General features: G+C 49.4%; 1 protein-coding gene across 1 annotated transcript in view; it reads left to right on the top strand.

The window, feature by feature from the left end:
* Positions 1-25,380, top strand: part of EDEM1 (ER degradation enhancing alpha-mannosidase like protein 1) — a 25,922-nt gene extending 542 nt beyond the window's left edge. The window contains exons 2-13 of the mRNA XM_019631348.1: positions 1-242; positions 6,384-6,456; positions 9,411-9,514; positions 10,709-10,880; positions 11,850-12,033; positions 13,832-14,006; positions 15,530-15,650; positions 16,112-16,282; positions 18,092-18,165; positions 18,981-19,077; positions 20,954-21,157; positions 22,477-25,380. The exon at positions 1-242 is cut by the window's left edge and continues 43 nt beyond it. Of these exons, the coding sequence (XP_019486893.1) occupies positions 1-242; positions 6,384-6,456; positions 9,411-9,514; positions 10,709-10,880; positions 11,850-12,033; positions 13,832-14,006; positions 15,530-15,650; positions 16,112-16,282; positions 18,092-18,165; positions 18,981-19,077; positions 20,954-21,157; positions 22,477-22,566 (1,707 nt within the window). The 3' untranslated portion in view covers positions 22,567-25,380. The remainder of the gene's footprint in view (positions 243-6,383; positions 6,457-9,410; positions 9,515-10,708; positions 10,881-11,849; positions 12,034-13,831; positions 14,007-15,529; positions 15,651-16,111; positions 16,283-18,091; positions 18,166-18,980; positions 19,078-20,953; positions 21,158-22,476) is intronic.
* The last annotated feature ends 13 nt before the right edge of the window (positions 25,381-25,393 follow it).

Below are 25,393 nucleotides of genomic sequence, written 5' to 3'. Positions count from 1 at the left end.
CCCCGGCCGGGCGTGTGCGGCCCGGCGCACTGGGGCTACGTGCTGGGGGGCCGGGGCCGCGGCCGGGACGAGTACGAGCGGCGCTACAGCGGCGCCTTCCCGCCGCAGCTGCGCGCCCAGATGCGCGACCTGGCGCGGGGCATGTTCGTCTTCGGCTACGACAACTACATGGCGCACGCCTTTCCGCAGGACGAGCTCAACCCCATCCACTGCCGCGGCCGAGGGCCCGACCGCGGGGACCCGTGAGTAGCCCTCCCGCCCTCCGGGCGCCCCGAGGGATGGCAGGGCGCTTAGGGTCCTGGGCCAGCGCCCCCCCCCCGCCGCTTTGGCCGAGCCCCTTTGAGGCCCCCCTGGGTGCGGGGTGCGGGGATGGGCCGGAAGCTGTCCTCTCTCTTGATTCGCTGGTATCTCTGAACTACAGCACAGCTGTCCAGATGGGGTAACAGACCCAGAGCCCGAAGGGGACAGTGGCAGTGCCAAGGGGTGGCTTGGGGGGCTTTAGACGCCCGTCTCCAACCCCTTCAGATGAACGGATGGTAAAACGAAACCTCACACACGCAGCTTCAAAACAAGCCCTTACCTGCCCGCCACCCCTGGGCCTTTCTATCTAAATATTCAGGAATTGGCCCCAGGAAAGGACTTCTCTGAAGCCACCTAATGAGTTTGAGGCAGAGCCGGGCGACAGCCTTTCTCCTTCATCACAGGGGCAGCTTCTTAAGTGGAAGGGAGACAGGGAGGCCGCCTGGCCCGCATTTGGAGTCCTGACACTCAGGGTGAGATTCCTTGGCGGCTGCGTTGACTGTCACGGCCTGTCCCATAAAACCCCCCACGCTGGTGGCAGGGCTGTCGGGGAAGGTTGGCCAGGTCTCCCCTTCTACCAGCCTTGTTTTCGAAGGCTGAGCTTCAAGGGTCACTGCTGTTGCCCTCAGAGTCCAAGAGGACAACACACCCAGCGAAGGCTCTCCGAGCCAGGGAAGGGTGTGCTTTGTCACTGACCCTGTCAGGCCAGATAGGTGGCTGCAGCGAGTGGAGGAGGTGGGCTGCCCGGTGCCTGGGTACCACACTCTGGGTGCCTTTGGATGTTTGGCGCATGGATTTCCCCTCACCTGGGTGAAAAGCTGCAAAGTCCAATCCTTAGGCTCTAAAAAGGATGCCCAAACACTAATGGGGCTTGAAGAGTTTTAAAAATGGTTTATCTACAAATTCGTGTCTTAAATTGCAATTTGAGAGCATGGTTTTAAGTGAAGCGAGGTCATTCTCCAGGTGAACTTCAGAGCACTGGGCCTTTCTAAACTTGTAGGAAACTGATGAGTTATTATTCTCGCTTTCTTATATCAGGCTTTATACATATAAATGTAATTTCCTACTCAATTTTTTTGAGAAAAATTTTTATTAAATTTTGGGAAAAAATTACTGGGCCTTTCCAAATTGTAGGAATTAAAGAGGTATTTGTTTTGCTTAGCTATCCCAGACTTTATATCTGTGTATTTTTTTTCTATCTCAATTTGAGGAGAAAAAAATTAAAATTTGAAAAAAAAAGAAGCCTAAAATCCCACCAGCTGGTTCTTTTTCGTTTATGTTTCCTGCCCGCCCCTGCCCATAGCCCTACCCATTTTTTACATAGTTGAAATGAAAGTGTGTGTACATATTGTGGATCTTAATATTTCCTCGCTAATGCTCATGGGATTGCAAGAACGGTAAAGCCCTTCCTTATTGTGTCTCAGACTTTTTCTCAGATTTCCTTTTCTGGTGTGGCCCTGAGAAAAACAGCTTAATGAGGACCTGTGATAGATAACACTTTCACCCGGGACTATGGGGGTCTGGAGAGGGGGTTGATGACATTTTTGTGCGTTTCTTAAGGAACCTTAAGAAACTTCTGGCTAAAAATAATAATTAAAAAAAAAAAAAGAAAGAAAGAACCCTCTGGAGAGCTAGAGCGCCTCTCCAGTGAGGCCAGGTGGCAGGTGGTTCGCCTGCTGGTCCCTCTGGTAGTTCCAGGTGGCACAAACCCTTGTTTCAGGGTGAAGCCAGCTGACGAGTGTTTTGGTTTGATTGTAAGGTGACTGTCTGGGTAGGATGAGGTTGGGTTGCCTTGAGACAGGTGTGTTGCTGTTGAAAAGGTAGAGGTACAAACATGGAGGGACGGCCTTTCGGAAGGGTTGTAGTTGCTAAACCTTAGTGGCCTCTGAGGAGGCGGAAGAGCCTGGGGTTTGGTGGCTTTGAGCAGAGCTTCCCACTGGACGCTTCCAAAGAGTGAGAAGATTGGGTCCCCTCACTCCCCTTCCTTTAACTTAACACCGTCCACACTTTAGTTTTCCAGGAAAGTTGAGAACCTGAGCTTTGGCGTCCTGGCTCTGAAACAACAGGGCACGTTTACATCCCCAAAACGAATAACCTGTAACAAAAACCTTTCAGATATTTTTATAAATCAAATGTAGTCCAGGGATGGTTGTCAAATGTATTCTAAGGATTTATTTACAAAATACAGAGTGACGTAGCCATTAGAATATCATGTAAAAAAGTCCAGAAACAAAATACAGGCGCTGAATGAACATCTCGTCTTTTGTTTTTAGTCACGTTTACTTGAGGCTTGTTTCACCTGTCTTGTTTGACTGGAGGTGGGGTGAGCAGTGAACATGGAATAACTAAAACCTGAACTCTTTTTTTTTTTTTTTTAAGATTTTTTTATTGGGGAGTTAGGGGGATGGGAACAGTGCTGGGGAATTGGGGAAAGGGGAACAGACAAGTTGCTGTCGTTTTGTTCTTCAGTCTAGTTGTGGAGGATGTTGCTTCACTGGCCCAAGCTGGCACCATCATTGCGCTCTTCTCTGGCGAGGCAGATCAGTCGCCGGCTTCTGGACGGCCGCTCACTGTGGCTGCTGGCCGCTCACGCTGGCTGCTGGCCACACACGGTAGCCCATGGCAATCCACTGCCACAGGGACTGCAGCCCACGCCGTCGCCGGCGACTCGTGGCAGCCCAGCTCCAGGTTGAGCTGTTGTTCAGCATCTTAGCTGTAGAGGGCAGTGTCACTGGCCCTCATATGTGGGATCCGAACCGGGGTCCTCTGGTGTCCCAAGCGAGTTCTTAACCATCGCGCCACTCGGCCGGCCCTGAACTCTTTAAAAATAGTAAATCTTTCTGTCCAGCCACAGATTACTATGCAAAGTCAGTTCGTCTCACATACCCAATTTGGGTTGGAGAGTCCAAATTCAAAAGTTTCCTCAGAGAGTCAGCCGAGTGGCGCGTTGGTTAGGAGCTGACTTGGGACGCCAGCTCTGAGCAGCAGAGCCCCAGTTCGGATCCCACATATGAGGGCCAGTGACACTGCCCTCCACAGCTAAGATGCTGAACAGCAGCTCATCCTGGAGCTGGGCTGCTGTGAGTTGCTGGCGACGGCGTAGGCTGCAGCCACTGCTGCATTGGGCTGCCATAAGCTACCGTGTGTGGCTGGCAGCCGGCAGCCGGCGTGAGCTGCCAAGAGCTGCCGTGAGCGGCCATCCAGAGGCTGGTGACCAATCTGCCTCACCCAGGAAGAGCGCAATGATAACACCAACATGGGCCAGTGAAGCTTCGTCCTCCACAACTAGACTGAAGAACAAAAGGACAGCAACTTGTCTGTTCTTCCCCCAATTCCCCACTCTGTTCTCCTCTCCCAATTCCCCAATAAAATCTTAAAAAAAAAAAAGTTTCCTCAGATAAATTTGGATATTGTAATTGCACAGTCCTCTGAACAATGATAGTTCAGGTCTTGGGCACATCACCCTTGTTTGCTTTCTCCCAACATATTGTTATTCAAACAGAAAAGCAAATCTCAAATTGACACACCCCCAAACTGACTCATTCCTGGGCACCCCAGCTTAAGATGGCCTCCTCTGCATGCCTCTCCCTTTCTAAATCCTGCCCTCCTGCAGAGTCAAGCTCCCATCTTTTTCATCTTTTTCTGTGATGCCAGGGACCTGTCTGAAGATGATTTTCCTGGATTTACTCAGTCTCCTTGTGGCTCCTGTCTTTGAGCTGCTGCCCAGCTTTTAACATCATTTAAGAATTCGTGCTGTTGTAACCCTTTGTCTTGTCTCCCCAGAGTATCAGCCCCTTGAACACAGGGACTGTTTCTTACATTACCTCTGTGCCAGCACAGCACCAGGTAGATTTCTGAACAGCTGTGACGGGTTAAGTCTATACGGGAGTGTTTTTTACATACATGATTGATTTTGTTAACTACGTAATCAAAAATGTTTTATCAAAGGCCATAGTTTTCTCCATCTTCTCTGTTTTGGGGTGATGAGCACCTTAAAAATTCACCGTGGGGTGAGTGTCATGAAGTGGAGAGTTGAATTCTGCATCATTGTGATTCAGCCAGCTGGTTTTATGGAAAGATGTGTACTCTCGACCTTAGCCTTGCACAGGAAGATTGAGTTCTTGGCTTGACGCGCTTAGATGGTATCAAGTCAGGCTGGCCATCCATGGGAGACTCTACAGAGCACAAATCCAGTCTTAACCGTGTTGGGGGGCCGGTATAAATGGACTCCTGATAATTTGGTGCTGTTAGGCCAGGAGCGTTTTATGGAGTCTACTTTTTTCTTCACACCCATCTCTGTTTTTTGAGAGCGGGTATAGCAATTATTTGATAGACAAGAATTGAAAGTGTTTTAATGAGCGAACACCTTAGCTTTCTTTGAGTGGATTTGTCTGACTGGGTGGAGAGAAGGAACCACCCTGGTCATTGCAAGTACGATTTGTATGACAGTGATAGCAATTTGTGTTACAGTGCTTACAATTGCTAATTGTTAGTGACTGCTTGGGCATTGTATCGAGAAGTATTTTAAAACTGGGTCCACTTTAGTTATAGCCTAAAAGGAAAAGCACAATACAGCATGGGACAGTGTGCTGTCATCAGAATTAGAAATACTTTCCACAGTCTGTGCAGAGGGAGAGGGTGACAGGTCAGGGCGTGACTCCGAGCATCTCGGTCGGACGCTAAATGACGACGGAGCCATTTTCTGATGAGGTGGGTTGTTGGAGGCCACTCTTTGTTTCCGAGAGGCAGAGCCATGTAGTTAAATATTTACGCCCAACAGAATTCTTGAGTCGGCAAGACAAGACTGCCTACTTTGACCTTGTCCTCCAATTTTCCACCCTTCCTATGTGCTTTTTGGCTGGCACTGCCTTTAAAATGCTTATTTTAACCCACAGCTCTCATCTTTAGATGACCTTTGGCAATTCTGTAAATTTGTTTAAGAAGAATGGACAAATAGAAGAAGCAGGTGCAGGTTTTCACCTGTGCAGGACGCAGGCTCCAGGGCTTGGGAGAGACGCGGTAGCCCTGGTTCCCAGATGCCCCTATTGTATAGCTTGTTTTAAAGCACATGTCTGTAATCTTGCTGTACATTCTTTGTCCTAGCTTAAGTTGCATAACAAAGTATAAAAGAATGCAACTAGAAGGTGTAATGAGATGAGGTGTCGAAGCTGTTTGTGCTGCTTCCTGGAAGGCCCAGTGGACCCACCCAAGGCACAGAGAGAGCGTGGCAGCTGCTGCCACAGGGCAGTGAGACAGGGACCCGTGCGAGTGATCCAGGGAGTAGACAAAGTGGCCTGGGGGGTTGGCGGAAGACCCCAGGAAGCCGGTGACTGTTGCTGAAGATAAAAAGTGGGGCTCCATCACTGGTCTTTAAACAGGGACGGAGGAGTGGCCTAACTCCCCAGAGCTTTTCAGGCTGCATTTGATTACGTTCACTATTTCTCCCGGCCCTTCCCAGATGCATTCGTCGTCATTGTCAGTGTTAGGAAGAACTGTCCGAGTGGCCGAGGAGCCTCACCCTCAGTGCAGTCCTGATGGTGTCTTACAGTGATTTCAGAAAAGGAAGCTGGTGTTAACAGGGTGGGGGTGGTGTATGGCAGAAACAGTTGTGCAGCTCCTGCCTCGGTTCACCTTAAAACCTGTAGAGGAAGAAGCCATTTGCTTATCTGTGTGTGTGATTGGCTGGAGTGTCAATTTCCGTATTAGAGTATGATGGGCAGGTCATACGACAGGCTCTCCTTTTTGTTCCAAATGATTTTAAAATCAGAGCTGTTTGAAGCTGGACAGAGAGATCATTTGCGGTGATAAAAGTGTATGTCAGAGATGGCAGAGGACTCCTGTTCACCATCTCCTGACATCCTGTCGTGTCTTCTTTCCTCTTCTGTGACTCAGCTCTACTTACAGACACTACAGAAACCAACTTGTGAGATAGAAGGACCTTTGCCACACTGATCCACCCTGAATAGCCTTCGAATAAAAGAGTTGCCAGCAATCTTAGTTTCTGATGGGTGTTGAGTTTTACTGTCTTTTTTCTCTTTTAAAATAAAGTACCTTTGTTTAATTTTAACTTGTTTCTTTTTCAGTTCAAATCTGAACATCAATGATGTCCTGGGGAATTACTCACTGACCCTGGTGGACGCATTGGATACGCTTGCAGTAAGTAGTCAGCCTTAGTATTATATATTTTTAAATCAATTAAGATATTTTGGAGTTGGTTACCCCTAGTTTCCCCCAGGGATGGGAATTCCAAGAAACCTGAGACTCAAAATATATTCCTAACTTTGATAACTGTTGTTTATTTTGATGACCTTAATGCCGAGAGCAAGAGAAGCGTTGAAGGTGGAATGAGAGGAAAAGTGAGTTCCTGAAACCTGGAGAGGAAAGTGTGATTGTTTGGGGGGAACCTCTTTTTCTCTCAGTTTCCCACTGTTTTGTTCCCTAAAAGCATCAAAAGAGCGTTTAGTTAAGGTTTACAGTTACTGGGCCAGCCGAGTGGCTCAGTTGGTTAAGAGCTCGCTCAAGAGTGCGAGCTCTGAGCAACAGCGGTTTGAGTCCCAGCCCGAGCTGAGCTGCCGCTGAGCTGCCAACAGGTGGCAGGGTGGCTCAGCTAAAAAAAAAAAAAAAAGGTTTACAGTTACTGTAAACTTTCATTGCAGTAAAAAAGATTTCAGAAGGAAGAGACAAGAACTCGGGGTGTGTCCCCAAGAGTGTGTGTGAGGCCTGCCTGGCCCCCTGCAGAGCCCTGTCTGTGAACACCTTTCCCCCGCTGCCCCTCCTGCGTGTCCTAAGGACACTGCTGTCCCCGCACTGGGCTCCATCTCGGCTGCTGCTTTCCCCTGCCTCTGACTCTGGGGAACGGGAGACCTTTGACCAGATTTGCAGAAAGAAGCAGGTGGAAAGCAGTGAGCAGCGGGCAGGTGCTCGCCACCAGGCCAGGCGGTGTGCTTGGTCTGCCCCTGGCCCTGCTGTCGGATCCAACTCCCAGCATCGCCGTCTGAAACCTCTCTCCTTCGTTTTCCAGCAAGCTTTACCGTCAGAAAATCCTCACTGTAGCCCAAGCCCCGTTCCTGCATTTAATAGTTTACTGTTGTCTTTCTTAATTTTTCTTAGGAGAGTTTCAAGTGTCAGGAGTGAGGGCTGGCAACTGCTGGCCAGTTTGCATCACCGCTGTCCAGTACTTGCTCGCAGTAGGATGATTAGAACTTGGGAGGAGGCTGAGAGGTCACTCTACATGCCACTCCGCCCGTGGTCTAATGGGAGATATGGGGTTTCATTCTGCCAGACTGAGCTGCAAAGCAACTTAGTTTCCCAGTAGCTCCTCCTGAAGTTATTGCCGCTCCACTTCCATCATCCACTATCAAAATGTGCCCAGACAAGGACGCGCGGCCCCATTAGAGCTGACCTGTTGAAGATAACAGGCTGACTCAGCCTGTAAGTGTTGCTTTAAAGAAGTCCCAGGTCCCCTGTATCGCTAGGAAAGGGCCTCTCCCCGCTGAGCTCTCTTTCCCTTCCGTGTCTTTCTGTCCCCCAGCCACGCTCATTAAGTGCAGGACCTTATCTCCATAATTCCCCGAACTCTCCACAGCTGCTGGTGTCTGGAACACAGGAGTGCAAATGTGTGTTCAAAAAATTTGTTTCAACTAAGCCAGCATTTCCCAACACAGCTTCCAAGGGCATCCTACTCCTTGAAAGTAGAATACTGTTCCCAAATGAACATGAGGAATTCTGCACATCTGTCCCACGGCGGGAGAGCCATGGTGCACAGCAGCATCGTAAAGGCTCTGAGAAGTCCCACCGTACAGAAACCCATTTACCTCTTCTGCGTAGTCCAGCTTTTCTTAAGCCCGAGTGAGTGATTTCATAGTCTGGTTATCTGTTCTGACTCATGTGAAAACTACGATATGGACTTAGCAGTTGCTGGCTTCCTTCTGCCCCCTCCACTTGGCCTGAGATCGGATCAGCCCCTGCAGCTGCCAGCAAGTGGATGCCGGTACTGCTGAGCACCTGGGAGGAAGCAGGCCACCTCTGTGGTTTCCACTGGACAGTATCCGGCCTGTGCTTTGTTCACTCTTCAGGCTCACTTTTTAGGTGTTGCTTCTGTTGAGGTTTTCCTTTTCTTCCGGGAACATTTGAAACAAGTTCTCGCAGATATGCTGCAGAAACACTCAGAAAAATAGCAATCCTCTGACCTGGGATGCAGCTTGCAGCATTATGTAATCTTTTCAAAAGAAAGAGCTGAGAGCCAGAAAAGAGACGTCCATACCTGCCCTGCGTGTTACAGCGAAGTAACAGTGGGAGCAGGGAATGCACCTGACCAGTAAATACTAGGAAATAAGACACACTTGAAAGAAGCAGTGTCTGAATGAAATTTTTTTTCTTGGGTGTGTGTGTGTGTGTGTGTGTCCTTATGATGTCATTATAGTCCCAGGATTGTCATAAAATTTGGAACAGCACGAAAGCATTTCAGTTCAGGTTGATCTATAAAATTTTGAGCCCAATTCGCACTTCCTGTCAGAGAGAGCAGCTTGGTATGTGATATCATGTCCACATACCCTAAATAGGAATCGTAGTTCTAGATCACTTTATAGGAAGGACAGAGGTTTGTTTGGAATGCCACTGGTTTTATGCTGTACTCCAAAAGATAATACTTCTGTTTCTCAAAGTGTTTAGACATGTGAGTAACAAGCAGCAAGCCGTTTTCCAAATGTGTGGGTCTCCTGGGAGCCAAGCCCCCAAGCTGTCCGTTTATTTCAGGGTCCGAGGGGAAGTCTTATCTTTCTTCTGGATTAATTTTTACTCATTTCAGAAGTTCCGGGCACGCTCATGCTGTGCGTGAGGGAGAGTGGAGCAGGAGGTGAGGGGCGCGAATCATTTTATGAAGGATTATTCTCACAGCTTTGCCTTTTGGAGATACGATCAGTGAGATGGAGGAAATGGCTTGCCATCTGTCCTAATGGCAGTGGTGGAATATATTCTACCATTTGTGCTGCTACTCCCACAGGAGGCAAAACCACATGCAGACATCTAGATGACATGGCTCAGCTCCTGCAGTCATGTGGCCTGTGTTCCGTTTCAAGCTATTGTAATGGTTTGTGTTCCTCTTTTTAAAGATAATGGGAAATTCATCCGAGTTCCAGAAAGCAGTGAAGTTAGTGATCGACACCGTTTCATTTGACAAAGATTCCACCGTCCAAGTCTTTGAGGCCACGATACGGTAAAATGGGCCATAAATGGAGGGAGGGTTTCCTTTGTGTGTGTGCGTGTAAGGAGGAAAATTCCTTAGGCTGAGGGCCTACCGGCCACGAGATCCAGGCAGAGGGGCCCCCGTAGGCCTTGTGGGTGCAGGGGCCCTTTTTCCTCTTCATTCGTGGATTTATCGAAACTGGAATGATTGACATTTCAGAGTAATTAATTACATTTTCGACTAAATGAAAAGACACACTTATGCTTTAATGAAGGTGTAAGACAGGTGTTCCTTTAATTCAGATTGTCACCGTTTCACTCTATTCGTGGTCTCATTTCCTTCCTTCACTGTGTCCTAAGAAAAGCCCCAACAATTTCTGAAGGAAGTGGGAATTCCCAGCTCTCCCACCCCCACAGGGGACCACTGCTCACCACCGGGGTGTATTCTCTCCTGTGAGTGTTGCTTTAATCCATGGGCTCGTGACCCATACCCAGTTTGGCATCTTGCCTTTTTAGCTTGATGTATTGTGACTATTTTCCTATTTCATTTAAACTTTTTGAAAATTGTATTACTGAATAACATTCCAGAGGTAACATTTATTTAAAATTAAAAATTATGAAAACATTTCATTCTGAAAAGTGTCACAATCCACTTCAGATGACAGGAGTGGGATGCGAATTCGTGGCTCTTCGTGGACGTAGATCTAAGCTGGTGGCCTCCTGCCTCTGAGCAGGTCACCGTCCCCTCTTCCTCACCGCACCTCTCTTCCAGAAGTCGGAGACGTCCATCAGTTGCTTGGCAGCCAAACTACAGATTTACTTAGTATTTGCTGTCTTGCCCTTTTCTCTCTCTTACACAGCTAAGCATTTTCCTCCAAGTGAGAGAAACCCAGAGTAGTTTATGAACATGAAAAGGTGACACTTAACTCTGAGAACGATCAGTCCACTCACTCCCTTCAGAAGAGACAGTTGAGATTACAAACCTTAGCTATCACTTCATGTGGGATTATTCTCGGGAGCCTCAGATGAATGTCTCCCTTCTTCCTTTCATTGATGTGCTTAGGAATCAATCGTTATCGTTAGGGCAGCAAACAACTTCCAGAAGCCAGAGTCCAGTCCCTCTGCTTCTGTACAGAATTCGAGGCTGCCTCTGTCATACTGAACTGGACTGTGTGCGTTTGCAGCCAACGTGATTTGCTTATTTCTGTGTTCTTCCTGTCACCAGGGTCCTGGGAAGTCTCCTTTCTGCCCACAGAATAATAACTGACTCCAAGCAGCCCTTTGGTGACATGACAATTAAGGACTATGATAACGAACTGTTGCACATGGCTCATGACCTGGCCGTGAGGCTCCTCCCTGCCTTCGAAAACACCAAGACAGGCATCCCCTATCCTCGGGTAGGCACACTGCTCTCACAGTTCACCGTCGTCTGGAATTGAAGTCTTTGTCGATTAATTTGGGGAGAGGGAGCGCTGGGGCTCATGTGCAAGAGGAATTTGGCCTTCTTAGAATTTGGCCCTAAATAGGGTGTAAATGGTTTTTAATTCATTTAGCATTAACTGAGCACCTACTGTGTGCTGGGCATACAGTGACACGTCTGACTTAATCCTTCCGCTTAAGGAAAAAGGTAGTTCCCATGCTCGGTATTCAGTCCTTTCACGTGTGGAACTTATGTCCCTGCTACAAAACAGTGTGGGCATTTGTCCTCACTTCTGACTTGGGTATATTTCCCCAAAGACCCTCACATGGTGTTACAGGAGCTCAGTGAATGTCCTTTCGTCGCTGTGTATGGATCTTCCAAATAAAGCCTGCACAGGCCAGCAAGCTAGCTGCTGGTTTCAATGCAAGTTCTGGAATAAGATTCCGTCCTTGTGACATCTGATGTGCTGGGCTCAGAAGGCCTCTGGGAAATGAGTCAGCCAGGCCGCCACGCCTCAGCGATGAAACAGTCTGTCCCTTCTCGCTGTGTCTTCTTTCATTCCCAGTCTGAGATTTGCTTATGCTCACTGAGCAGGAGTGAATTCATAGCTCACTCAAAAGGCGGAAGTGATTCTGCGGCTGGCCCGTGTCTCTGCTGCCAGAGCCTGGTGCTGTGTAACCACAGAGAGAACTTGCTGGAAAGTGGGCTAGTGAGTGAACAGCCTGTAATGATGCTACTGAGAGGGGCTTTTATTAATGAAACGAGACTCCGATGGTCGCCTTGTCTGGTGTGTGTCTTCATCTCGGATGTAAAGTGGGAGGCGGCCAGCCGCCTGGCGCCACAGTGAATGTGGTTCCCTAGCTGAGTGTCATGGCTGTGACCCTGCATTTTAGCCCTGCAGGGTCCTGTGTTTTGCCATGAATCCTTTGTCTCCTCCTGTCCCCAGGTGAATCTAAAGACAGGCGTTCCTCCCGACAGCAACAACGAGACGTGCACGGCAGGGGCTGGCTCCCTCCTGGTGGAATTTGGGGTCCTGAGCCGACTGCTGGGGGATCCCACGTTTGAGTGGGTGGCCAGACGAGCAGTGAAAGCCCTTTGGAACCTCCGGAGCAATGACACAGGATTACTAGGTGTGGTGGCACCTCCTCGAGCCGTTGGGTCTCCATGCATTTGGCCCCCTGTCCTTTCACCTTCTCTGGGGCGCCCCCTCCTCTCCTCGCCTTCTTCCTTGTACCACTGAATCTGAATGTTGACAACTCAGAGATCGGCCCTCAGTGTCGGGCCACCACATCCCGTTTCTTTCTGTGACCTTGGCTTAGAGCGAGCCCGAAAGGTCCCGTGGTTAGGACAGTGCTGCTGCTCTTGGAGGGCTCCTTCTCATGGGAGCAAATTCCACCCGAAAATGACTGTTAATAAAATAACTGCTCGGAGGCAGATGCTGCTGCTTCAATATCAGGTTCTTACAGAGGCATTTAGCGTCACTGGCAGAGTAGCTTTTTCCTTTTAAAATATCTAGGCAGGCGGTGGCACAACACGGGTTGGAAGTGTTGCGGGTCTCTCATATGTGGGGTTTTTTTTTCAATAAATATATTTTCCTTACGATTTTCTTAATAACATTTTTTCTCTAGTTTATTGTAAGAATACAGTATATGATACATATCATATACAAAATATGTGTCAATTGACTGTTTATATTGTCAGTAGGGCCTCTGGTCAACAGTAGCCTATTAGTAGTTAAGTTTTGGGGGAGTCAGAAGTTACGTGTGGATTTTCGACTGCAGCGGGGGTCAGCACCCCAACTCCTGCGTTGTTCAAGGGTCAGCTATAGACTGAAAGCCCAGATTAAACGTATATCAGGTGGTCTTATATTTCCCTTGAGAATGTTTGGTCAAGATGTTATTTTAAAAATCATGGAAAATTTCAAATATATGAAAGTAGGAAGCAAGTATAATGAATAATGAACCCCTGTGTACTCATCATCCATCTTCAACAATTGTCAGTATATTGCTAACTCAAGATGTTATTTAAAAATGGGTTTTTACCTCATGGAACCGTTTGTCTGACATTGACAAATATTTTCTTTTTGTCATTGGGAAGTAACTTGATTGGTTGTCCTACAGCCACATGGTATCACTGCCAGAGCACTGCTTTTTTAAAAGCGTTTTTTTTTTTATCATTCCTTAAGTTCTTGACTTTATTTACAAATTACTTGTATTTAACAACAGTAGAAATAAAAATAAATTGTCGCCTATCACCACTAAATGGTTGACCAGTGTCACTCCAAATTGTCACCTTTTAAATTTTCCACAGACCCTTTCAGCCTGGTATGCGCAACTTTCAAATTATAATACAAATAAACGTTTTTATTCGGCCTTACATTGGGCAACTTATTCAGATGTTTTCAAGTTGTTGTTTTGCTTTCCTAGTTATTGTCTTTAAAAACCCACATGATATTCCATTAACTCTTCTGCTGATGTTGGACACTTGGATTATTTCTGTGGGTTTTTTTTCTTTTTTTTTTCCATTTTACAGATAATGTAAATTATATAATTTATAATTATCTGATAAGCAACATAATACTTTTTCTTAAAAACATTTTTTTTTAGGATAAGTTCCCAGGAATGGCAGTACTGAGTCAGAAAGCTGTGAAATGCATTGTCGGTCTGGAAAAGCAAAATGACAGCCCTGGTTTTCTTTTTCATTAAGTGCTTTCCCCATTTTTTGCGTCAGTGGTTAAACACTGCATATTCAGAAAGATCTCCGGGCTGTCCGTGCTGCTGTGAGGACTGACAAAAATGTGAGGGCCAAGCTTTCGTTCCTTCTCTTCCTGCCAAGGACAAAGGTGCTTAAGTGCAGTGGGGCTGACGTGAGAGGCCTGCCCTCCCCCCAGGATGCTTGGGACCTGACCTGCATGGCTTGTTTTCACAGGCAATGTTGTGGACATCCAGACAGGCCACTGGGTAGGGAAGCAGAGCGGCTTGGGTGCTGGACTGGACTCCTTCTATGAGTATCTCTTGAAATCTTACATCCTCTTTGGAGAAAAAGAAGACCTAGAAATGTTTAATGCTGCATATCAGAGTATTCAGAACTACTTAAGAAGAGGGTACGTCTCCCTAACATCTCTCCTATCGCCCTGTAAAGCAAGTAGAATGCATTCTGAAATGTTCGTATTTTTCTCAACATGAATTCACAGGGCCTGTTGGTCTCTGCTCTCATCTGACCGCCTCCTAGTTGTCTGTCAGTCATTTGGGGGTGAAGACTTATATGAGCTATCTACTGTTGCAGAACAGATCACCCCAAAACTTAGTGCTTAAAACAACAGACAGTGTCTCACACAGTTCCCGAGGGTCAGGGAGCCAGGAGCAGCTGGGCCCGTCGGGGCCTCCTAAGGCTGTCCTCCTGCTGTTGGCGGGGGCTGCAGCCAGGTCGAGGCTCACGGCTGCGGTCACCAGCAGCTCTCAGTTCGCCGCTGGCTGTTGCCTGGAGGTCTCACCTCCTTGGGCCTCTCTGTAGGCAGCTTCCCCCCAAGTGAGTGATCTGAGAGCAAAAAAAGGGGCCAAAACGGAAGGCACGCACTTTCATCACCTAATCACAGGATGACAAGCCATCACTCTGCCTGACTCTACTGGTCACACAGACGGACCCTGATACAGTGCAGCCGGGACTGCGCCAGGGTGTGGCTGCCAGGAGGCGGGGCCCGTGGGGGCAGGTCCTGGAGCCTGGCTGCCACGAGGACTGCCTTCTCTGTGTTTACCTGTGGCTTTAATTGCAGATAGTCTGTTATGCAGGACAATTGAGTTATTTTGGTTCTTTTACTTTCCAAAGAATTGTTAGGATTAGTCTTTATACCTGATGAGAGAGAGGACAGTTACCACATTTTTTCCTTCTTCGTTTGTTTAAAACAGCATTATTTGCTGCTTCTCAGTTGTGCATTCAGCATGGTGGCTTCTACCCTGATGTCACCTCTCCGTCCCCAGGCCTTTCTTTGTATACTTTTGTATATTGAGTGGCCACTGCAGCTTATCGCTCCCGAGCTTCCTGCATGGCAGGAATTTTCTTGGACCCATTTTGACATTTGCTGTTGTCAGAACTACAGCGCGGTTCTGACCACACTGTGCTGCTACTACAGAGTGCTGCATTCTTCTAAGAGGCTGTTTGGCCAGAGTTAGGCATTTTTACATCTTAAAGCCCCAAACTGAGTTAAGTAGCAGTCCCTGAGCGCCTGGCTCTGACCGTTCCTGCAGGCCAGTGGTGTAGGACCTTAGAGAAGAGCCTTCTTTTTTGTGGGGATATAACCAGGCGTCCCCACTCGGGCCAAGTCCCACGTAGACCCATGCGTGGCCCTCGGTCTTCACCCTAAAAGTGAAAGCTGCCTGCGAAATGCAGCGAGCTGCGAGAGGTGACAGTGCTGAGATGAGACCTCTCGCCCTGTGGTAGACGTTACCTTGTGCTAGACTCTGCCATCGGCAAGCAGAGGCAGCCTGTCTCCAAAGGCTTGGAGGAGGAGGTGGGAGGAAAGCGAGCACTGACTCCGTTTAAGTTAAACCGCCGGGGGCTGCTGGAGGGTGGGCTGCGCCCTGTCGGTGCTGTGTCTTCTCGCCCTTGACTGCTGTGCTTGGCCCTTAGCCGGGAAGCCTGTAACGAGGGAGAAGGAGACCCCCCGCTGTACGTCAACGTGAACATGTTCAGTGGGCAGCTGATGAACACGTGGATCGACTCCCTGCAGGCCTTCTTTCCCGGGTTGCAGGTACTTGGCACTCACGGCGCGCAGGGAACACTCTCGTGGGAAGGGCTCTTGTGTTCTCGCTTCATGATCCCCGTGCGTTCTGGCTCCTTCGCACCTGGGAGGTTAATAACAGCACAGCATGACTGGATTGTTCTGTTTGTGAAGTTAGCACCCAGGACGTGGAACAGCCATAGTTAATAAGCACAGAGCCTGAAGAGCGACCGCCTGTCACCTTTGGATGATCCCACTCGGCCGCCTCTTCTGAGCACAATGAACTGTTGCCCTGAGCCACTCACAGCCACCTGGCAGGGGTGGCCCGATGGGGAGGCCATTTCTCGTTCTGAGTTCCTCCTTTTGGGTTGGTTTCGTCTCCAGCCTGGGGGATGGAGGTGCAGATGGGTAGAGGGAGAGCCCAGGGCCTCGGGTCACCTCTTGCCACCCTGGGAAAAGTGTTTAGCTGGGTGATCTGTGCCTCCTCCTAGGTTCTGATGGGCGATGTGGAAGACGCCATCTGCCTGCATGCCTTTTACTACGCCATATGGAAACGGTACGGGGCCCTCCCCGAGAGGTACAACTGGCAGCTACAGGCCCCCGACGTGCTCTTCTACCCGCTGAGGCCAGAGCTAGTGGAATCTACTTATCTCCTCTACCAGGTACTGGAGCTGGCCAAGCGCCTTGTATTTCAACGCTCAGAGGACCTGTAGCGGTTCTTTCTTAGAGAACATTTGCTGATTGACGTAGAACTGTGTTGTATCATGGTGACTCTGACGGAGTGACCGCCTGTCTGTACTCTTCTTAGAGTTGGTGTCATTCGTGGATCCACAGGATAGAGAAGGCATCTGTGGTCACGTAACATTTCTTAGCCTAACATTGTGCAAAGCCACATCGTGTCTTACTGTAGGTCTCGTTTTTCACATCCTTAGATAATCGAGATTGACTTGGTGCTCAGTGTTTTCCCAGTTTATTTGAACAGAGAACTCTTTTAGGGGGTGTGGTTCCATGTACTGGCACCCCGGTCTCTATAATAATTATTCAGGCAAAAAAATTATTTTTCTTGGTTGTAAAGGAAATCATCTGGGATTCATCTGAATGCCTCTTTTTGTTTAATGCTTAAAAACACACAGTATTTGTCTTCGTGAAATGAGTTTACTGCCGGAGGGAGTGTCCCTTTAACTATGAAGTCTTCTCCCCCATGGTTGAAGGCAGATACTTATGCCCCAAGCCGGCCATATACACGTGCACACTGAGTGTCCTCGTCATTCAAACCACAGCAGCACCAGCCGCTGGCTTTCCGAGTCGGCCTCTGTGCCGCCCGGCTGACCTGTCACAGCACCTGCTGTGGGCAAGACCCAGCAAGGACACCTGACTGTCCTGAGGTCTGCAAGGAGGGTTAGTGCTGTGCTTTAGATATTTATTCAGTAACCTTTCAATACTGAATCCTTGTCATTTGCTCCGTGATGGAAAAGGGAGAAATGCAGTGAAACGGGTCATGGTCCTTATGCCTAAAGAGAGGCCTCATGCATTTTAAATGACCGCTCAGGAGGGGGACCTGCCTCCCGGAGCTCAGGGTAGCCAGGCCGGCCATACACGCTGTGAGGATGACGTGCCTGGTGCGGAGTTCCCCTCGTCAGCTTAGGTCTGTGCCTTTGGGTCGATACTCTGTCTGTCTGTGCTTCTGTCCTGTTTTCAGCTTCTTCCTCATGTTGATGGTTTTCTCAGAATCCAGCGTAACCCTCCGCTTCACAGCGTTGCCTCCAAAGCCTCTCCCTGTGCTGGATCCAGACATAACCCCTTGTGGTCCTTTGCTTTCTCCGCGGCAGCATGGCACTAGGCATCCATTAAAGGTGACCCCCAACGCTTCCGTTTTGGGGGAAGGCCTCATCTTCCCAGGAAATTTGTTTTCCTAACAAAGCCATCTAAGAGCGTGTGAGCGCAGAGCAAGTGCCCTGAGGACTGCGCTCGTAGGGCGATGAGAGAGGAAAGGGGAGGCCTCCTTCAGGAACTTTTGTTCCCATTCACCTTTCCTCACAACGCTGGAAGTGGGCTGGGGGCAGGTTCCGGTCTCCCCCTGTGTCTGAAGCATAAGTTTCTAGAGAGTTCTGAGGCAAGATAGAAGCTGGATTTGTTCTCAGATGTGGCACTGTCAGCAAGGCGTTGCTTCATTTCTGATCATGATGGCCAGATTTCTGATCAGCAAGGCCCGAGCAGGGTATTACCCGCCCCGGAACAGCTCATCTCAACCCCGGTTAGCCTTAAACAGGTGGTTGGTGCACTTTGATGTGACCTGACAGACACCTTACCTCTTGACACTGCCAGCCCTTCAGGGTAAAGTGAACCACCGGGCCTGTGCCCTCCTGTGGCCGTGACTCACCTCCTCGCAGATGCCTGGAGTCCGCGCGCTGTGTGCTGACGGCGTGTCCTCCAGGCCCCTGCCGGATCACATGTTCTCCTGTCCTCTCTAGGCGACCAAGAACCCCTTCTACCTCCACGTGGGAATGGATATTCTGCAGAGTCTGGAAAAGCACACGAAAGTCAAGTTAGTTTTCTAAGTTCCTTCCTTTTTTCTGTTGGCCGCTTGTGATTTGTTCTGGGGAAATAATTTTCTCTTTTGCATTTACATTTATAGAGCAGACCATTAATGTTAATCTTGTAGGGAGAGTGCTTCCTTTTTATGTAATAGAACCTTTCCATTATAGTGGGAGTGGCTTTTTCACCGTTTTTTGTCTGTAAGGTTCCAGCAGACTATGTGGGTTCTTTTTAAGTAACTTATTTCCCCTAATTATACAAATAATCTGACACTAAAAAGCTTAGGGAGCACAAAATATACAGAGGCAAAATATTATCACTGTGACATCCATGTGCAGAGATGAGCACAATGACATTTCAGTCTATATGCTTATGACGTTTTTTTATATATTTTTATATATATATGTAAAACTTTTAATTTTGTGAGCTGCTTTTTTCACTTAGCAGTATATCATAAGTATTTTCTTGCAAAATACTGTTTTATATTATCCAAATGAAAAGTCAGTTCCATAAATATTAGGATGAAAAATTTAAATAAGTCCTTCTGAATTTGATGCCAGTCATTTTCTTGGTGTCATGTTATGCTTCAGGCAAACACCCTCCAGCGCCTCCACCTCCATTCCCCCTGCAACTGACCTGGTGAGTTAGCTGCACATCGATTTTTAAATGAATTTGGAGGCAATGTAGGCTGCAAGTGGACAGCCCTTAAACCTGACCTACTTTGTTTTTCATATGGTATTTGATGATTTGGCTGATTATTCTGTTAATAGATGACATGCAGGTGGGAAGGGGCCGAGGCGGGACTAACTGAAGGTTGCCTTGTAGGTGTGGGTACGCCACGCTGCATCACGTCATAGACAAGTCCAAAGAGGACCGGATGGAGAGCTTCTTCCTCAGTGAGACCTGCAAGTACTTGTACCTGGTAGGTGTGTGTGAGGTTCACCCAGGAAACACCTGGCGCCGCCTGGAGCAAGAGGCCACTCAGTTGTCCGTCTGACGTGCGCTTACGGGGCTCTGTTCCGTGCTGGGCATCGTGCTGGCTCAGGACACAGCGGTGTCAGAACAGGACATCTGCCTTCCTCCATGACCTCTCACCTCGGCGTGCAGGAGGCATCGTCAGGTTAACAAAAAGATGTCCAGTGACAAATTGTGCAGAGTGTGGCAACGCTTCGTGGAGGACCCTTGCTGGTGCGGCGGGCAGGGCAGCCTCCTCAGGAAGGGAGCGGTGTCTGTAGCTCTTACCTCTCGTGTGCGTGATCTAGGCGAGACCCGCAGGCCACCCGGCCCTTGGGCCATACGCACATTCTCGTGTGTGGAGAGAGTTCAGACCCCGAAGGAGCCTGAGGGATCTTCTAGTTAATGTTCATTCTGCACAGAGGGGTCAGGCGACTTGCCTGGGTTCTCAGGGCGACTGTGGCAGAGCTGGGGCTTCAACCGGTCGGTCCTGACTCCTTCCACAGTGCTCTTCTGACTTTGCACACGCACGCACAGTGTCCATGCATGGAGGCACCGTGCTCAGCATGGCTGCCTACAAAAGACACTTCAAGGCCCAGAGGGGCGGGGTTTTGTGTAGGGGCAGCGAGCGATTGAGATCTTGGGTGAGAGTCAGAGATGGCGACCGGGTTGTGTTGTCCAGGTCAGCAGCTCCCACGCCGGGGCCAGCTGGACCCGAGCAACCCGGGCCTGTGTTAACTGCAGGCCTGTTAATTGAGTCAGAGTCTTTAGAAGTGGGCTCAGGAATCTGTAATTTTGACACATGGCTCGTGACTGTACACAGCCAGGTTCTGGAAGTACCAGTCTCATTCTTTAAGACGACGCTTAGGCTTCTGGCATCACTTTCCACGGAAGGCCGCATGTCCAGCCAGATCCCGTGTACCCAGGTCCCCCGCACGCAGCGCAGTAGGGCCAGGTCGCTGACGCAGGCTGGCCAGGGCCTGGCATGCATCCCGTAAGGTGTGCGGCACTGGTAGGATGTTCGCAGGGCGAGTCTGGAGGGATTGAAGCAGACCCCTAGGGTCTGGGGAGAGGGCTCAGGACCGGGGCCGGGAGCCAGCGCCTACCCCGTCCTCCGGTTTGCTGTGTAAATATGGACAAGCACTGGGTCTCCTTTCTCCTCATTTGTAAAATACCTGAGGTGACTATAAGGTTTCTTCCAGCTGAGATTTCTAAGTGTCCACTCATTCAACGTTTACTGAACGCCTGCCCTGCTCCCCTACCAGCCTGTCCCTTCCTGGGCGAGGTGTTGGAGGTGCTCCTGCCACACCCGCTCACCCCCACCACACCTGCCCTTGAAGGAAAGGACGGCCTGTGTGCCGTGTCCTCAGGGCCCGTGTCCTGACACAGGGAAGAGCTGGACGGTGACCCAGGAGCTGGGGATACCGCAAAGGCAAACCACGAGCCTAGTCCCTCCAGCATTTTACAGTGTGTGAGGTGCAGACAGTTCTAGAAATCTTGGGGAGCATGTGGGGCCATCCAGAGGGCCTCACAGGCTGCCCAAGTTTGGGTCTTAGCCCTGGGCCTTGCGAATCTCTAGGCTGGTGGGAGGTGGGGGAGGCACGGAGGGGAGGGGGAAAGTCCGGGCGTCTGAGTTTAAGCGGAACTAGAGATGCTGACTTGTAGCCAAGTTGGGAACCACAGTTATTAACTGATGCCTTTCCTCCCGGCTTGCTTGTCCCTGAAAAGCCTGAGGGCCTAGCAAATGCTCCTCCCTGAGGAGCCTGGGACACACCCCTCCAAGGAGCTAGTTCCAATCTGCTACAGTTACCAGCTGTATCTTGTTTCTTCTTCTTTCCCACTAGCTCTTTGATGAGGAGAATCCAGTGCACAAATCTGGAACCAGATACATGTTTACAACTGAGGGACACATTGTGTCTGTGGACGAGCACCTGCGAGAGTCCCCGTGGAAGGAGTTCTTTCCTGAAGAGGGCGGGCGGGGCCCTGAGGGGAAGTCTGTGCACAGGCCCAAGTCCCCCTTCGTAAAAGTCATCAACTCCAGCTCCAACGTAAGTCGCTTTTTCCAGAGGTGATTTGCATGTGGAGGGAGCAAAAAATACTACCAATTGCTTTGTCATCCAAAGTTCCTGACAGAAAACTGATGTCACACTCAGATTGGGTCATTTGAGAAGAGTTTCACAAAGATGCTATTCACGTAGGTGTCGTCAGGTGTGGGGGAACCCCAGGAACAGGGGCACGTGATCACTCCCGCCTGAAGGGGCTGATGCGGGGAGAGGTGTCTGGGAGGGCGGGGGGCCTCGAGTTGGCTGTCCCCACAGGAAGCCAGAGCGTTCTCAAAGTTGCTCTCTCTCTTTTTTTTTTTTTTAAAGATTTTTTTTTTAATTGGGGAATTGTGGGGATGGGAACAGTGCTGGGGAATTGGGGGAAGGGGAACAGACAAGTTGCTGTCATTTTTGTTCTTCAGTCTAGTTGTGGAGGACGTTGCTTCACTGGCCCAAGTTGGCACCATCATTGCGCTCTTCTCTGGTGAGGCAGATCAGTCGCCGGCTTCTGGACGGCCGCTCACTGCGGCTGCTGGCCGCTCACGCTGGCTGCTGGCTACACACAGTAGCCCATGGCAACCCACTGCCACAGGGACTGCAGCCCACGCCGTCGCCAGCGACCCACAGCAGCCCAGCTCCAGGTTGAGCTGTTGTTCAGCATCTTAGCTGTGGAGGGCAGTGTCACTGGCCCTCATATGTGGGATCCGAACCGGGGCCCTCTGGCGTCCCAAGCGAGTTCTTAACCATCGCACCACTCAGCCGGCCCGCTCTCTTTTGAAGGGGGGAAAAAAAAATGCCTTTAATTACAAAAAAAAAAAAAAATGAAAGAAAGAAAGACGGCATTCTCAAGCATTTAGGTTTTAGCTATGGATGAGAGAAGAGCCATAAGCTCAGAAAAACCACAATATTGCCAGATGGCCCAAGTGTTTTCTGCATTTCTGGGTGGATTAAGGACCCACGGATGCAGCTGGGCGTCCTGGCCACGCCCCACTTGCGTGGATGTCAGCCTCCTTGGGCCCCCATTTCTTCCCTGTGCAGTGAGGCTATCACATCACATCAGTCTCCTCAGCTGGGGTGCTTTCACTCCTCAAGGGACAACTGGGCAACATCTGGGGACAATCTCAGTTGTCACAACCAGGGGTGCAGGGCAGGGGTCATTTAGTGGGAGAGGCCAGGGTTGCTACTGACGACCCTGCCGCGCACAGGACGGCAACCACAGTGCCCAGGCTAAGAATCCTGGGTTAGGTCCGCCAGCCACATTCCCTGAGGGTCAGTGTGTGGATTTTTCATTTGAAAGTCCGTTGCCCCTCCGTTCTTCCTTCTAGTGCAGCCGCGTTCCTGACGAGAGGAGATACTCGCTGCCCTTAAAGAGCATCTACATGCGGCAGATTGACCAGATGGTTGGCCTGATTTGACCTGCTCTCCTCAGGGGGGCCCCCTCTGAACCCGGACCAAACCGCTGAGCCCGGCCACACGCGGCCTGGCCTGAGGTGGAGTGAGACAGAAGCCTGGCCGCCACGAGGCTGTGGGAACCTCTGTGCAGCCCCACACGCACACCTAGTAGAGTATTGCATACATTAGTGTTTTTCTTCTATTCAATAAAATGCCCTGTTTTTCTTAAGGATGTAATTTGAAATGAGAAGGTCATAGAAGTTAGCTTCTGATGACATGTGATGTGACCAAGCCCAATGGGCGGGGCAGCTTCGGCTGGACCTCAGCTCCACACTGTGGAGGTCCAGCAAGGGTTTCCCTTCGCCGGCACTCGCCATGACCGCGGCCCTGCCACCTCTGTTAGGGGGTTGTGGGTGAAATTCCTGTGCAAAGGGCCTGAGGTTCACTTGACATCCCTATTTATTGCATTTTGTCATCCTTTCTCTCCCCTCTTGGATAATTGGGTTCTCCCCCAGATGGCCACCCATGATTTTGGATCACATGGGGGGGGGGGAATCACCCATTTATTCATTTTGACCCCAAGTAATCTTCACAGTGTTATCAGTTATCTGCTTATGAATAATGGTGTTCTCCGAATTCTGACAGGGAATCTCTTAAGTGGTCACATCACAGTTTAAGAGCTTAACAGGTAGATCCTTTGGATGTAAGTGTATTTTACATTAATTCTGAACTTACCTGAGGAGCTCCCATAGTTCTAGAACCAGGTGCCTTTTAAGGAGAGAAAAATACCTAAGGTTGTCTGAGCTTCCATCTGTCTGTGTTTACTAACCAAGTTCTCAGTTCTGACCATGTTTGGGTTAGAGTTTTGTTTTGTTTCCGTTTCCTGTGTCTAGTGCCAATTAACTAAGTCAGGGAGAAAGAAATGACCAGACGACTTTCAGGCATCCTTGAGCCATTTGTCTGTGTAATGCAGGCTTTAGATTAGTGCCTTATGTGATTTCGGGCTGGGCCACTGGATGTCACAGCTGCTGCTATGGTTTTAACAGGCTTGTTTTCTATTGCCACATGGTGGGAGCACAGAGAAAGGCGGGTGAGATGGGTGTTAGTTAGGAAGATCCTGGGAATTTCTTGGCCAGCCGTTGCCTTCCAACCTGATGTGTTAAGCGAGGATTTATAGGAGAAAGTTGTGCTGAAACACCTTCTTTCTCTTTTCTTATTATTTCCTCAGACAGAACGGAAGTATCTGCCTTTGAACTTGGGCTGAGTGTTCATGCAAAGCAGAGGTGGGTTCATACCCATCGCCTGGCTTCTGTGTAATCTCAGAGGTTGAAATGAATCCTAACAGAAAGGGTAGGAAGTCTCTTAAAAACTCCCAACTTCACTTGTCATGTTGCTCACACACTTCAAATGAGTTCATTTTCGTCTTTTTAAAACTAGAAGTAAGCACAGTCTAAGCGATTGCATTATCAATCAAAAGGGAAGCATTTTATTCCTTCCTGGAAATTTAAGTGTTATTGTTTTTTAAAAGAGATGTAGAATTCAGTTCTTTGAGATTCTTAAAAAGGGGATTTTCGGTCATAAATGTGTCATGCCCATCTTTTAAGCATTTACTGTTCAAATTGTTTTAAAGAATTAAATGCTTCTGTTTTACCTTTTTTCTTCATTTCAGAAGCATTCTGTTTATCAACGTTGTCTCATCTACTGAACAGAAATTTTCTTGGAGAATAGTATATATTTTAAATGTTTTCATTGACTCAGTAAAAGCAAGATGTCTGATTTTAAATGCACGTGCACACCAGGCAGAAGCGTCCCTGTGCCTTTTCTCCAGGCAGATCGAGGTGGGACTCTTCATGACCCGTTTGGGAGAATGGGGCCCATCAGGCAAGAAAGTGGGTCCATCGTGCATCTGTTTTCTCTCGGTGCCCTCCTGGCCTCCTTTCTGGCTCCTGTGACAGCACTGACATGTAGCACTCCAACGTCCCCTCTTGTCTGGGCCTCAACCTGCCACCTGCTCAGGCCTCCATCCTTATGCTCTGGAATGGGGTCTGTGCCCCAGGGCCGCTGAGGCACCCCAGGGGGCAGAGGCTGGCACCAGTCGTGGTCTGTAGTGTCAGACCCTCTTGACTTCTGGGCAGTGGACTTGGGCCAGTTGGTGAGTCTGAGGGTGAGCGGTCAGTGCACACCAGTCCTGGCCGTTGAGATGCCAGACCACCAGTCTCTGGGACTAGTTGCCAGAATGCTGCCAAGGGCCAGTCATCAAAAGAAGGCTCTTGGAGCCAAGTTCAAAGCTTACTTGTTTTCCTTTTGGCAATTGGAATGCCAGCAAGCGTGATGCAGGGCTCTGGCTGTTCCTTCTGTGTTAGGAGAGTTCAGGGAGGGGAGCGCTGGGGAGCTGGGCACCAGAGGCACCCCCGGTTCCGACCGCCGTGCTCCTTTGGGACAGCTATGTGCCTCCCTCGCGTTCCTTGGTATCGCTGGTATCAGTCTGCTTTGGTCGACACGACGGAAAGGGTTTGGCAGGACCACTGTGGAAAGCCACTTCTCGTTAGGCTTGTGGAGTCTGGGTCTCCCACCACCAAGTGCTGAGTCGTCACAGGGCGGGCTTCGCTGCTCTAGGTGACAGACTGAGTACTCCACTTCCCGAAAGACTAGGTGACAAAGGAAGTGTTGCCCACCTCTGCTGGCCTTCACGAACAGCCAGCTTGGGTTTCACAACCTTCCTTCTGTTTGTCCGAGCTCTTCTGCCAAAACGTGCTCTGTTCTGAGGCGTCCTGGACGGTGGGGTTGACACACGTCCCTTCCATCATTTTCTGTGTATTTATGCACGGTAGCATCTGCAGGTGACAATTA

The sequence above is a fragment of the Hipposideros armiger genome, unplaced genomic scaffold (genome assembly GCF_001890085.2).
Source record: "Hipposideros armiger isolate ML-2016 unplaced genomic scaffold, ASM189008v1 scaffold_990, whole genome shotgun sequence".
Taxonomy (NCBI): Eukaryota; Metazoa; Chordata; class Mammalia; order Chiroptera; family Hipposideridae; genus Hipposideros; species Hipposideros armiger.
Note: the sequence above shows the minus strand (reverse complement) of the source record. Positions and strands in the feature narration are given on the sequence as shown.